Source organism: Eschrichtius robustus, chromosome 15, assembly GCF_028021215.1.
Source record: "Eschrichtius robustus isolate mEscRob2 chromosome 15, mEscRob2.pri, whole genome shotgun sequence".
NCBI classification, from domain to species: Eukaryota; Metazoa; Chordata; class Mammalia; order Artiodactyla; family Eschrichtiidae; genus Eschrichtius; species Eschrichtius robustus.
In genome coordinates this window covers 62,650,805-62,666,274 of record NC_090838.1, presented here as the reverse complement: position 1 = coordinate 62,666,274, position 15,470 = coordinate 62,650,805, and the positions used below count along the sequence as shown (strand labels likewise).

At 37.3% G+C, this 15,470-nt stretch overlaps 1 protein-coding gene across 4 annotated transcripts in view; it reads left to right on the top strand.

Annotated features, from left to right (window-relative positions):
• Window positions 1-15,470, top strand: part of EXOC6B (exocyst complex component 6B) — a 713,885-nt gene that overhangs the window by 343,609 nt on the left and 354,806 nt on the right. For all 4 annotated transcript variants that reach the window (XM_068564227.1, XM_068564225.1, XM_068564224.1 and 1 more), the window contains 3 exons: window positions 9,843-9,926; window positions 10,281-10,327; window positions 11,707-11,827. In XM_068564227.1, coding sequence (XP_068420328.1) covers window positions 9,843-9,926; window positions 10,281-10,327; window positions 11,707-11,827 — 252 coding nt within the window. The remainder of the gene's footprint in view (window positions 1-9,842; window positions 9,927-10,280; window positions 10,328-11,706; window positions 11,828-15,470) is intronic.

Sequence of the window (15,470 nt, the reverse complement as noted above, 5' to 3'; positions counted from 1 at the left end):
TCATCAGTTTAAATGCGTCCTGCCACTCCCTTCTGGCTTGCAGAGTTTCTGCTGAAAGATCAGCTGTTAACCTTACGGGGAATCCCTTGTATGTTATTTGTTGCTTTTCTCTTGCTGCTTTTTATATTTTTTCTTTGTATTTAATTTTTGATAGTTTGATTAATATGTGTCTTGGCATGTTTCTCCTTGGGTGTATCGTGTATTGGACTCCCTGTACTTCCTGGGCTTGATTAACTGTTTCCTTTCCCATATTAGGGATGTTTTCAACTATAATCTCTTCAAATAGTTTCTCATTCCCTTTCTTTTTCTGTTCTTCTTCTGGGACCCCTATAATTTGAATGTTGGTGTGTTTCATGTTGTCCCAGAGGTCTCTGAGACTGTCCTCAATGGTTTTCATTCTTTTTTCTTCTTTGCGGTAGTTATTTCCACTCTTTTATCTTCCAGTTCACTTATCCGTTCTTCTGCCTCAGTTATTCTGCTATTGATTCATTCTAGAGAATTTTCAATTTCATTTATTATGTTGTTCATCGTTGTTTTTTTGCTCTTTAGTTCTTCTAGTTCCTTGTTAAACGTTTCTTGTATTTTCCCCATTCTTTTTCCAAGATTTTGGATCATCTTTACTATCATTACTCTCAGTTCTTTTTCAGGTAGACTGCCTATTTCATCTTCATTTGTTTTATCTGGTGGTTTTTTACCTTGCTCCTTCATTTGCTATGTGTTTCTGTGTCTTCCCATTTTGCTTAACATACTGGTTTTGGGGTCTCCTTTTCGCAGGCTGCAGGCTTGTAGTTCCCATTGTTTTTGGTGTTTGCCCCCAGTGGGTAAAGCTGGTTCAGTGGGTTGTGTAGGCTTCCTGGTGGAGGGGACTGGTACCTGTGTTTTGGTGGATGAGGCTGGATTTGGATTTGTCTTTCTGGTGGGCCGGACCACGTCTGGTTGTGTGTTTTGGGGTATGTGTTATCTTATTATGATTTTAGGCCACCTCTCTGCTAATGGGTGGGGTTGTGTTCCTGTCTTGCTTGTTATTTGGCATAGGGTGTCTAGCAGTGTAGCTTGCTGGTCATTGGATCTGGGTTTTAGCGTTGAAATGGAGATCTCTGGGAAAGCTTTCGCCATTTGATATTACGTGGAGCCGGGAGGTCTCTGGTAGACCAATGTCCTGAACTCGGCTCTCCCACCTCAGAGGCACCAGCCTGACACCTGGCTGGAGCACTAAGACCCTGTCATCCACATGGCTCAGAAGAAAAGGGAGAAAATAAGAAAAAAAGAAAGAAAGAAAAGAAAGTTATTAAAATAAAAAATTATTAAAAATAAAAGAAATTTAAAAGTAATAAAAGAAAGAAAGAAGAGCACAACCAAACCAGAAAATAAATCCACCAATGATAACAAGCACTAAAACTATACTAAAAAACCCCAAAAAACCCAAAAAACCAGACAGAACCCTAGGACAAATGGTAAAAGCAAAGTTATACAGACAAAATCACACAAAGTCTGCAGCCTCATGTTGGGATGATATTCCAGAGATGCAGGTATATCAAGTTGATTCTGAAGATTTAATCTGCTCCTTCTGAGGCTCCTGGGAGAAATTTCCCTTTCTCTTCTTTGTTCGCACAGCTCCTGCTGTTCAGCTTTGGATTTGGTCCGCCTGTGTGTGTAGGTCACCTGAGGGCGTCTGTTCTTTGCTCAGACAGGACAGGGTTAAAGGAGCAGCTGATTAGGGGGCTCTGGCACAGTCAGGCCAGGGGGATGGAGGGGTACGGATTGAGGTGCGAGCCTGCAACAGTAGAGCCTGGTGTGACGTTGCACCAGCCTGAGGCACACTGTGTTTTCTCCCGGGGAAGTTGTCCGTGGATCACGGGACTCTGGCAGTGGCCGGCTGCGCAGGGTCCCAGGAGGGGACGTGTGAATAGTGACCTGTGCTTGCACACAGGATTCTTGATGGCTGCAGGAGCAGCCTTAGCATTTCATGCCTGTCTCTGGTGTCTGCGCTGATAGCCGCAGCTCATGCCCGTCTCTGGAGCTCGTTTAGGCGGTGCTCTGACTTGCCTCTCCTCATGCACCCTGAAACAATGGCCTCTTGCCTCTTAGGTAGGTCCCAGCTTTTTCCCAGACTCCCTCCTGGTTAGCTGTGGCGCACTAGCCCCCTTCAGGCTGTGTTCACACAGCCAACCCCAGTCCTCTCCCTGGGATCTGACCTCTGAAGCCGAGCCTCAGCTCCCAGCCCCTGGCCGCCCCGGCGGGTGAGCAGACGAGCCTCTCGGGCTGGTGAGTGCTGCTCGGCACCGATCCTCTGTGCGGGTATCTCTCTGCTCTGCCCTCTGCACCCCTGTTGCTGCGCTCTCCTCTGTGGCTCCGAAGCTTCCCCCCCGCCAGCCCCCATCTCCGCCAGTGAAGGGGCTCCCTGGTGCGTGGAAACTTTTCCTCCTTCACAACTCCCTGCCAGAGGTGCAGATCCTGTCCCTATTCTTTTGTCTCTGTGTTTTTCTTTCTTCTTTTGCCCTACCCAGGTACATGGGGAGTTTCTTGCCTTTTCAGAAATCTGAGGTCTTCTGCCAGCATTCAGTAGGTGTTCTGCAGGAGTTGTTCCACATGTTGATGTATTTCCGATGTATTTGTGGGGAGGATGGTGATCTCCAGGTCTTACTCCTCTGCTATCGTGAAGGTCTCGTTGCAAACCTAAGTCTTTCTTAACTTTTACTAATATACTTTAGGTGTATTAAAGTCTGAAAATTTACAATACTGATTGATAAATAAGGCTGATAATTCACGACGTTGTCCGAATTGGAATAAATTTTCTCTACGTTTAGAGCTGATAGAATGGATTGAGAAATCCAGCTGTTGGGTGATGTGTGTTTTGCTGTCATCAACAGAGCAAACCTTAAAAGTCAAAAGACAGTTTATCCCTTTTCCATCATATGCCTTCTGGATTGAAAATACAATCCTGAATTGATGAATACATTGGTTGTTCACCCCTCTACTGCATGGATTCTCCTTTTTAGTGCTACCAGAATGTGGGATGAGGGGAAAGAGAGGGACCTTGACTGGCAGCACAGTTCTTTCTGTGCTGGAGAATACTCAAAGTAATAGTGCTGTACAAGAGCACAGATAGGAAAAGCCTACATTATTGTGGTTTTCATTCAGTTTAAGAAGTTCAGAGAGTTCAAACACTGGGAAATGTATGGTAGGAGAATGTTCAGCCATATTTCATGCAAACTTAGTAGGCCTGTTGCTTGCTAGACACTGGCATTAATTTGTGGATGGCCTTTGAAACAGCTTTGGACCTGTTATAAATTGCCACTTCCATAAGGATATTAGATCTATATCCAGATGAATGGCGAATTGGCCAAAGGCAAACCACAAACCAAGAAGAAAGTACTAGTCTAGAAGGGGCTCCTCTTGTTCTAGATAGAGCAATTGGGAAAATGAAATAATATAAAACAAAATATGAGATCTGAGAAAACATACTGAATAAAATGGGACTGGGACTTCACTGGTGGCGCAGTGGTTAAGAATCCACCTGCCAATGCAGGGGACACGGGCTTGATCCCTGGGCTGGGAAGATCCCACATGCTGTGGAGCAACTAAACCCATGTGCTGCAACTACTGAGTCTGCACTCTAGAGTCCGCGAGCCAGAACTACTGAGCCGGCATGCCACAACTACTGAAGCCCATGCGCCTAAGAGGCCGTGCTCCGCAACAAGAGAAGCCACCACGATGAGAAGCCTGCACACTGCAATGAATAGTAACCCCCGTTCACTGCAACTAGAGAAAGCCCTCGCACAGCAGCAAAGACCCAACGCAGCCATAAATAAATAAATAAATATATAAATAAATAAATTTATTTATTTATTTTAAAAAAGGAACAAGGAACATTATCCTAAAAATTCAGAGGGAACATGATTGTAAAAATGATTTTATAAAGGAACCAAAAGGAAATTTTAGAAAATTGTTTGATATGAGGAAGACATAACCTCTTTGAAATAGGAACAAAAGTCTTAAAAGAATAAATAGAGATAGAAAAACAACAGAATGACATGAATAGGAATAATTATAAAGAAGTGATTATTGCATAGCAGATAAAGTGTAAATATAACATAAAAATGATATCTTAAAATATCAATTAATATTTTACTCATACTTTTAATCAGTTTTCAAACGAATGCATATTGAATGCCAGTCATGTGCCAGACATTGTTCTAGGGGCTGTGAACACAACAAAAAATAAGACAAACAAGAAACTTGTTCTCATGGAGCTTGCATCCTAGTGAAAGGAGTTAGACAATAAACAAATAAACAACATAATGTCAGGTGGAGATATGTGCTATGCAAAGAATTAAAAGAGGGTTATATGTTAGGCAGAACATTCCTTTTTAAATCAAGTAGTAGAAAAATCGTCTCTAAGTAGTTGACATTAAAAGTTATATATTGATTACAAGAAAGAGCCAGACATGTCCAATATGGAAGTCATTATTATCAGTCTGTCCAAATACATTCGATTCTTATTATTCATGGTAGTTGTATTCTATTGGGTTGGCCTAAAAGTTCGTTCGGCTTTTTCTGTAAGATGTTATGAAAAACCCGAACGAGGTTTTTGGCCAACCCAATATAAACTGTAAACACTTAGTTAATGAATACTGGACCATTGCTGTTAGGAGAAATACAGGGTTAGGTTTCTGTGACCTTCTGATCACAACATTTTCATCAGCCAATCAGCTCATAACCTTGTTTTACGTGTGTTTCTCGTTAAAGATACCTTACTTAATACCTATTGTTGATTCATTAACATTGAATTCAACACTATAACTCATACCTGAATGAAGCTCATCTAAAATGTATTTTCTCTGTAAGGTGCATCTTGCCTTCTTGAGCTTAGGTACACGAGATAGCACTTCAGTACTACGTTTGGGGTTCATTTTAAATAGCAAAATCACCAACAAGAAGCACAAAAATGCAAGACACACAGGTGGCTAACAGGTACACGAAAGGGAGCTCTACATCAGGAAAATGCAAATTAACATCACCATGAGATACCACCTCACCTGTTAGAATGGCTATTATGTAAAAGACAAGAAATAACAAGTGTTGGTGAGGTTGTGGAGGAAAGGGAACCCTCTTGCATTGTTGGTGGGAATGTAAATTGGTTCAGCCACTCTGGAAAACAGTATGGAGGTTCCTCAAAAAATTAAAAATAGAACTACCATATGATCCAGGAATTCCACTTCTGGGCATTTATCCAAGGAAAATAAAAACATTAACTCGAAAAGATAAACGCATCCCCATGTTGCAGTATTATCTGCAATAGCCAAGATATGGAAACAACCTAAGTATCCATCAATAGATGAATGGATAAAGATGTGGTACATATATACACGATGGAATATTATTCAGTCATATAAAGATTTCAAATAAGAAATCTTTCTATTTGTGACAACATGAGTAGACCTTGAGGGCATTATACTAAGTGAAATAAGTCAGACAGGGAAAGACACATACTCTGTTGTAACTCACTTATATGTGGAATCTAAATAAATGAACAAAATCCATCTGGACCCATAGTTACCGAGAACAGATTGGTGGTTGCCAGAGGCAGGGAGTAGGGGTTGGAGGAATTGGATGAAGGTGGTCAAACGGTACAAACTTTGTTATAAAATAAATAAGTCCTGGGGATGGAATGTACAGCATGGTGACTATAGTTAATAATACTGTATTATATATTTGCAACTTGCTAAGAGAGCAGATCTTAAAAGTTCTCATTACAAGAAAAAAAGTATGTATAACTATGTGGTGATAGATGTTAACTAGACTTATTTTGGTGATCATTTTGCAGTATACACAAATATTGAATCATTAAGTTGTACATCTGAAACTAATATAATGTTATGTCAATTATGCCTCAAATTTTTTAAAAAAGCACAAAAATTTGAAGAATGTGGCACTAGATAGACCATGAAAAGAATAATTGTTTATAGTGTGTGAACTGAAATAAGAAAGAAGAGTGTTGCTTTGTTCGGCCTCAGCTAGGAACATGTGCATCGGGCAACGCAAAATTTTCCCCACGCTGTGTATGTCCTTGAATGACTATGAAAGTGCCATGAGTATTGATTTTGAGGCTACACATAAATTTTAGCAGGTAGGCAAATTTGCAAATTAGGAAACCATGGGTAATAATCAACTGTATTTCCTTCTGATTCCTGTCTCATTAAATGACACCACCAACCAATCTAGTTAACTAGGTTAGAAACCTCACATCAGCCTTCTTTCCTTCATGTCCTTTACCACATATATCCAATTGGCTTATGCCTCCTAAATATATGTCAGATTCTGACTGATCTTTTTGTAGCTAATTTTCCCTTCCTTTATTCTACTCACTATATTACAACTTTCAGGTGTCTAAAACTAGAGTTGAAGTCCAAATATCTTAACACGATTTACAAAGTCCTCCAGCCTCGTCTCTTGTCATCCCTCTCCTTTACACCCTGAAGTTCCAGCCATGAAGAACGTCTTTCAGTTCATGGGATGTGTGGTACCTTTTTTCTTTGAACCTCTGTCTCTACAAGGAACATTTTTTTTCCCTTTCTGTTTACCTGGCTTATTCTTCTGAGTCATTCTTCAATTATGAGTATAAATGTCATTTTTTTCCTGAGAATCTTTCTCTAACATTCCTCCCACCCCCTAAGTGCACGTGCGCACACGCATACACACACACACTCAGACATACATCCCACTTCAATCCATAGGATTCTAATATAATTTTAATAGGATTTTAATATAATTGCTTGTTTAATTTCTAGTCTTCCGCCATAGACTATAAATTCAGTGAGGAGATTCTCAGTGTCTATCACATGGTGAGCACTTTATATACACTGTGACTAATTTTTCTGTGACATTGTGTGTATTAATTCATTAATTATTATACAGCCTTTGTAGCACTGTCATACTAATGACATAAAATGAAAGAACAACTTTTCGTTTGCCTGCCTATTGTTTTATATCTATTTGTTTATACCTTCAGTAGCTTGTGAGGTGGCTTTTTTGGTTTGTGTTTTGTTTTGTTTTTTCATTTGAGTGATTAAAGGAGCTTGAGGCTGAAGTGGCAGAACTCTATAGTTCATTGTCTATTGACCTATTTGTGAATAGGCAGGCACTTCATCATTTACTCAACTGGATTGGTCAGACCTCTATTTCTCAAATTTCTCCTATAAGCATTGAGTTGACAAAATTGGCAAAGGGAATAGAATAATCAGAGGTGAATTTATTTAGCACTCACTAGGGAAAATCTAGCTCATTTTTGTAAATGGGGAAGCCAGACCTATTAGATAAATTGGTCTTTTCTTATGTTTTAATTCTATTGAAAAAGCAAAATGTATATACTTTAGAATTAAGTAGAGGTTCATGATTTGGTTTTTATATAGAATTTCATCTTGTTTATTTTCTATCATTTACAACAAATAATTAAGTTAATATAGTGTGTTCTAATTGGAAGGCTTTCCCTAAATTCTCAGCTAAGTGTATCTTGGCTAGAAAGCATGTTGAAAGTGTAAACGTCACACTAAAATAATAAAGGGCCTTTAGGGCTGTTAACCTTAAAATGAAAAGCCATTCAGTGTGTATAGAATGTAATTGACATTTAATAATACCTCTATGCTGTGAAATGGTGACAAGTGGGAAACAGCTTTAACAAACTAACAGGCAGTTTCCACTTTTTATTTCTTAAATAGAATTATTTGCTACCTCACTAACTTATAGACTAAGAAAGCCTTGAAATAGCTGTCTTAATGTTTGTTTTCATTTTTTAGGCAGAAAAATTCAGGTATGTACAGTTATAATAACTTTAGTGTTTTAAAACCTTTGTTTTTAAGCTACCCCAGGGGTCATCAAACCATGATTTATGGGCCAAATCCAGCCTACTGCCTGTTTCTGTATGACCTGTGTGAACTTTTACATTTTTAAATGGTTGGTATTCATAAAAAAAATCATAAGAGGAGTAATATTTCATGACAGGTGAAAATGATACGAAATTCTAATTTCAGTTTTCACAAATAAGGTTTTATTGGAACACAGCCACACTCATTTATGTATTGTCTATGGCTGCTTTTGCACTACAGCAGCAGAGTTGAGTAGTTGCATCAGAGACTGGATGGCTCACCAAAGCCTATTTACTATCCTGCCCATTATGGAAAACATTTGCCAACGCCTGAGCTATACTACTGAGGCTGCATGATTTAGTACCTTAAACAGTTTTCCTGGTTTAGGGATCTAACAAAGAAGTCATGTTGAGTAAAATTCTTCAGACTTTTGGGAAGGTGAAGAAAACTGAACCAGGTATTTCATGGAGTTTATGTTCACATGGGCTGGGCTTTCTGTTTCATCACTGATTTCATCTTACTTATGTTTTAAACAAGTACTTGCGTAGTGGTTATTATTTATCAGGTACTATTCTAAAAGCTTTATAACTCTTCTGAATCCTTATTACAACCATGTGAGTTTGGTATCTCTACAAATGAGTAAACCATAGCACATCTGTTAGTGAAAGGTAAAGAGTTAAATAGTGGAAGTTAAAATAATGAAAGGGAAGTTATATAGCTAGTCATATGAGTTATACAGCTAGTAAGGGGCAGAGCCATGGTTTGAATAAAATCATTTGGTTTTAAAATCAGTATTCTTAACCACTGTGTAATGCTGTCTCTCCCTTTCTACTCTTGTTTATTTAGAAAAGTCTTGGGTTGAGAGTAGAGTTTAATAATGGGGAGCATCATGTTTTAAAAGCTTTGAGCTTATATCAGTTTCCTACGGCTGCTATAATCAAGTACCACAAACTGGGTGGCTTAAAATAAGAGAAATTTGTTCTGTCACAGTTTTGGAGACTAGAAATCCAAAATCAGGATAACAGAAGGCCATCCTCCCTCTCAGATTCTGGGTAGAATCCTTCCTTGCCTCTCTGTAGCTTCTGGTGGTGGCCAGCAGTCCTTGGTGTTCCTTGGCTTGCAGCTGCATCAGTCCCATCTCTGCTTGTGGCACCATATGGTGTTCTCCCTGTGTTTCTGCCTTCATATAGCATTCTCCTCTTCTTATGAAGACACCAGTTATATTGGATTAAGGGTCACCCTACTGTAGTATGAGTGCATCTTAATTTAACTAATTACATCTGTAATGACCCTATTTCTAAATAGGTTCATGTTGTGAGGTCCTGGGAAGGACATGAATTTTGAGAGGACACTATTCAACCCTAGTTATAGAGCTCATGAGTTAGCTCTTGTTCTCTAGAGCACCTTTCAGTTTAAGCCCAGAAACCCTAAATGAAAAGTAGAAACTGTGAGCTAAGACTTTTCAGGGCTTTGTTTCTTCCTTTTTGGTATTAATCCTGTGCTAGATTATATTCTGTCTGAGAAGACTGACTTAATGTTCTCAGCTCCTGCCTTTTTCCTGCCTCCCTTTGGCCTTTTGGTCATGATTTATTTGAGACTAGTTTTTATTCTGGAATGTTCTGTGAGTTTTTTTTTTTAAGAACCATTTTCTAAACTGTTGTTATAACCTATGAGAATGTTGGTGTGTCTTTCTTGTGAATTTGTGATAATTGATTCAGAAACCAGCTTTGGTGTGTTGGAGGCTGAGTTCTGGTAGTTTCCTCTTAAGAATTTTTTGTATCCATCTCTATTGGTATTTGTAAGTAAGGTTCAATAAGTGGTAATAGTTATTTTTATTTTTCCGAAGATTATCAGTGTTAAAATAGCAGATTTTGAGAAATGTGGGGCTGCCTCAATTCCTGACCTGGGAATTTACCATGAAATACTAGAGTAATTGGTCCAAATGTATCAACCCATTTCCTTTTGTTTGTTTTACAGGGTGCCCGGGAAACATTTGAGAACTACTACCGAAAACAGAGGCGAAAACAGGCTCGTTTGGTGCTCCAGCCTCCTTCAAACATGGTAGGATCACCACCTTTACTTTTCTCCCTTTTTCACTTTTCTTCTCTGGTATCTTTTAATTATTTTCCATTTGGGCTTCCCCCCACCCCCACCCCAACCTGGGACCACTGGATGTGACTTGCATTAAGAAAGTAACAACTAACATCTGTTGCTTGCTATGTGTCAGACATCGTTCTAAGTACTAGATATGTATTGTCTCATTTCATCCTCACTGTAATCCTATAAGGTAGGTACTATTATTATATTTACTTTATAGTCTTTGGAATTGAGCCTTAAGAAATTAATTAACTGATTTTAACTGTCTTAATGTGTCAAAACAGAAACAATAACTTTTTTCTCTTTGCTTTGTTGCAGCATGAAACTTTAGATGGCTACAGGAAGTATTTTAATCAAATTGTAGGGTGGGTATATGTGTGTTTGTGTCTGTGTGTGTGTGTGTGTGTGTTTTAAATTTATACACTTTCAATAGTTTATACACTTTTTGTGAGACTTGGAAAAGTATATCAAGTGTTCTTCGGGAAATTTTTTTTCTTTTCTTTTCTAAATTCTTAAGACAAGATTTGTTTTGAATATCTGATGATTTTAAAGGAATGTCTATTTGTTTCATAGAATTATGTTGGGGAACATAATTCTATATTGTTGGGGAATCCTTTTTATGGATAAAGGGAGAAAAATATTGAATTGTAGTCTTATTATATGTGATGTTCTGTTTTTTCATTATTGTTAAGAGGGAACCAAATAATCAGTAAAAGTTGGCAAGTTTTTTTCTAAAAGGGCCAAATAATAAAGTATTTTAGGCTCAGCGGGCCATACGGTTTCTGTTAGAACTATTCAGCTTTGTTGCGGTACGAAAGCAGCTATAGACAATATGTAAATGAAAGACAATGGCTGTGTTCCAATAAAACACTGTTTATAAAAACAAGCAGTGGGCCAGATTTGTTCCATGGACTGTATAGCTTGCCATCCTCATCTGGAGTATATATACTAGTATGGAATTGCAGCTTCCAAATAAACATCCCAAATATAGGCAGCTTATTTTAATTGCAAAATAGTGACTTTGCAGTTAAAAAAAAGGGAAATAAGTTGGTTTGTTCCATGAAATTTCTTTTTTTTTTCCAAGTTTAGATTGTTGCAATGTAATTGATACCTTTGATTAAAATGTGTCATAACAATTCCCTATTTAAAGAATTGTTTTTATTAGTATGAATATTTAGGCAAGAAAGCTGAAGATACATTTTAGATGCATAAAAATTAAGAAGCCACAGAAGAATGTTAAAAAATATGTGTGTATTTCTTTTTTTACCTTTGTAAGATATCTTTTCAACACTTTGATGAGAAAGTTTATATAAGGGGAATTATTTCGGTATTTTGTGTGTTGGATTCTTAAAAAAAATGCGTGCTTTAACTTTCATTGTCTCTTTAGATTCTATTAGTTTTTTAAAATGTATTAACGGGCTGTTGATTTTAATGTAGTGAAATTAGCCTTCTTTACCTATAAACATTTTTCTTCCCTTTTAAATTTCTAGATAACATGGTTAACATTTAATAGGAATGTAACTCCAATTTCTGTAGAAGTTGTTAAGATGATATCATGATCAGAGGTATAATTCCAAGTCTAAGAAATCTGATTTTGTTTGTGATACCAAACAGCTTTCTTTAAGAAAAAATGACTAGTATTAATTTCCAATTTGATGGCAACTCTTAATGTTTGTCATCCCCTGATGATAGTAGTCAAACTGTAATTTCTGACAGCTGTGCTTTCTTTTCTCCTCAATCTTAGCTTTTTTGTGGTTGAAGATCACATTTTACATACAACCCAGGGCTTAGTAAATAGAGCCTACATTGATGAACTGTGGGAAATGGCACTTTCAAAAACCATCGCAGCACTCCGTACTCACTCGGTATGTAAGAAGCACAAGAGAAGTTCTTACTTCAAGCTAATTATCTATATGCTATTCAGTCTTCTACTGCTTTAAAATCATCATATGTGTATTGTTTGAAATCACCCATTTGGAGTCATCTTCTTCAAAGATATATGGAAGTAGTCACTTCAAACTGCATGTTCTCTAACACTAAGCCCACTTTTGTGAATGCTCTTTGCAATAAGAAAACAGCAGCTAACATTTTGTGATTGCTGTCTATGTCTCAGGCATTGTTATTATATTGTTATTGTGTACTGCATATATATTTCATCCTCACTTCATCCCTATAAGGCAGGTGCTGTTGTTATATTTACCCTGTAGTCTGGGGAACTGAACCTCAGAGAGGTTAAGTAACCAGCCTGATGTCACCCAGTAAGTGGTGGAGATTGGATTCAAACCTCGACGGTATGACTGCAGAGCCCGTGTTCTTAGCCACTACTCCATATTGCCTCCATAATGCCTATTAATACTGATTTGGAGTTCACAGATTTATTCTTACTCTACAACATTTCAGTAAGTTGCTTAATTATGAGTTCCCATGATCTATTGATATATTTTATGATAGCATCAATTGTTGATGATAATCTACTTTATTACAAGCAGAGAATGCTGGCTCTGAATTATTCATTCATTCAATATTTCTTGAACAAGGATTACATGTTGTCAATGGGAATACAAGAATGAATAATAATTAAGTCTTTGCTCTCAGAGAGTTATATTTTAATTGGGGAGATTCCCAATAAACAAATAAATAGGAATATCAGACAGTGATAATGCAATGCAGACAATTAAAATAGAGTGATAGATTAGGGCAACAGGGTGCCTGCTTTTGACTGGTTGATCTGAAGTGGCATTCTGAGATCTAAATATCAAGGAGTAACTATTTGTGTAAAGATCAATTAAAAGATCATTCCAGGTGAAAGGAACAGTAGTACAAGGAGTTTGAAGTACTCTTATGTCTGAAGTGTTTGAGGAGTAATAGTGAGGAGTTAATAATAGAAGATAATTTGGTATTTAAAAAATTTCAAGAAATGGCTCTAGTATACATCTAGTTATGCTAGCTAGAAACTTAAAAGTCATTCATAACCCTTCAACTCTCTTTATCTAGTCATTAGCAAGTGTTATAGAGTAAATACCATGTGTAAAATCTATAATTGAAGGGAGTGTAGCCATTTTAGGAAACTGAAAGATGTCCCGAGTGTTAGAACATAAATATAGAAAGCTAGGCAACTAAGGTAGGAAGTGAGAATAAAGAAGTAGGTAGGTGTCATATTATTTAGGACCTGTTTGACCCTTTAAGCAGTGGGTTGAGTGAGTATGTGTGTGTTGGGGGCAGGAGTAGGGTAAATTGGAGTGAGAAAGTCAGATTTCTATTTTTAAAAGATTGTTCTGGCTAAATTACAGATGAGGGATGAGAATGAATGTGGGGAGAACAGTTAGTAGGCCAGTCTAGTATTGCAGACAAGAGATGATGATTGCTGGACCAAGGTGATAGTAGATATAGAGAGATGTGGATGAGTTTGAGAGATTTTTAGGAAGTAAGATTAATTATACTTTCTGATGGATTAATATACAAGAGGTAAGGTTGAAAGAAGTATCAAGGTAATGCCTAGGTTTATAGTTTCCTTCCTTGGATGATAGTGTTGGTTTTGATGGTTTGGAGTGGGGAAGTCGTAAGTTACCTTTGGCCGTGATTACTTTGAGATACTTTTTGTGCTATTCAAGTAGTAGGGTCTAGGAGATTGATTAATGTATGAGTTTGAAACCAAAGAGGGTATGTCGTTATTGAATGTGTTGCAAATATTTTTCTCCTTTTATTTTTGTTGGTGGTTTCTTCTTTAGTATTTAAAATGTTAAACGATTATGTATCTAATTATATTTATCTTATTTTAAAATTTCTCCCATTACTTATATGTGTCCAAGGACTTGATCTGACATTTTTACCATTAATATGCTTGTGTCATAATAAAGTCTGGAACATTTAAAAATATTTTTAAAAAGTTCTGCCTGTTCTCAGACTAAAAAACAGTCTCTTAACTGTTTCATGGCTTGATTTTTACACATTTATGTAGTTACTACCACCTATTCTTATTGTCATTTAGGGTATGATTAAAGATCTCATTTTATTTTTTTTTGCAATAGTATATCCATTGTCCTAGGATCATTTTCTTTTTTAAATTTATTTATTTATTTATTTATGGCTGTGTTGGGTCTTTGTTTCTGTACGAGGGCTTTCTCTAGTTGCGGCAAGCGGGGGCCACTCTTCATCGCGGTGCGCGGGCCTCTCACTATCGCGGCCTCTCTTGTTGCGGAGCACAGACTCCAGACGCGCAGGCTCAGTAGGTGTGGCTCACGGGCCTAGCTGCTCCGCGGCATGTGGGATCCTCCCAGACCAGGGCTCGAACCCGTGTGCCCTGCATTGGCAGGCAGATTCTCAACCACTGCGCCACCAGGGAAGCCCCGATACACTTTTTAAAAAAAGTTTTTTTAGGCTGTTATAAGCAGTGAAGTAAATATTTTTATTAACATATCCTTGCACATTAATTATACTTAGGATAAATTCTTAGATGTGAATTTAGTGAGTTAAAGGATCTGTATGTTTCTGAGGCTCTGGATGTATATTGCTAATTTGCTATACAAAAAGATTGAACCATTTAGCATCACTAAGCATCATCTGTTAGAATTCCTATTTCCCTATTCCTTTTATTCCGCAGAAAGTTACATTTAAAAACAAAAAGTCATTCCCAATATAATAATAATGTCAGAAATTATATGTCAGAAATTAATTTAATGTTTTTCTTTAATACTGATATTAAAAATCTCTTCACATCTTTTTAGTTATTTGTATATCTTCTTAGAATTTCCTGTTCCTATGCATTACCTTTATTTTGTATTTTAATTGTTTTATTTTATATTTATTAGTAACACATGGATGTTAATTATTTTGTTGTTTTTTTTTTTTTAAAGATTGATTGATTGATTGATTGATTGATTGCTATGTTGGGTCTTTGTTTCTGTGCTAGGGCTTTCTCTAGTTGTGGCAAGCGGGGGCCACTCTTCATCGCGGTGCGCGGGCCTCTCACTATCGCGGCCTCTCTTGTTGCAGAGCACAGGCTCCAGACGCGCAGGCTCAGTAGTTGTGGCTCACGGGTCTAGTTGCTCTGCGGCATGTGGGATCTTCCCAGACCAGGGCGCGAACCCGTGTTCCCTGCATTAGCAGGCAGATTCTCAACCACTGCGCCACCAGGGAAGCCCTGGATGTTAATGTTTAACATTAACTTTAATCTGAATGTTGAAATCTCTAGTCTGATATATAGGTTGTAAATATTTCCTTACTTTCATGTGTTTCTAACCTTTGATTTTCTTTTCCATGGCTTTACAGACGTTTAAAATTTTTAATGGAGTTAAATTTATTGATCTTTAACCTCACTATTTATGTCTTCCTTATTCCAAATAAATGTAATTATTTGTCTATATTTAATTTTAGTATTTCTGTAGTTACTTGTTTAACATATAATTCACAAACTAGAAGTTTATTTTAGTGTTGTGTGTGAGGTTGGACTTTATTTTGAAAATGACTCATCACCTCCAATAACATTATTGTGATAATCTGTTGTTTTTA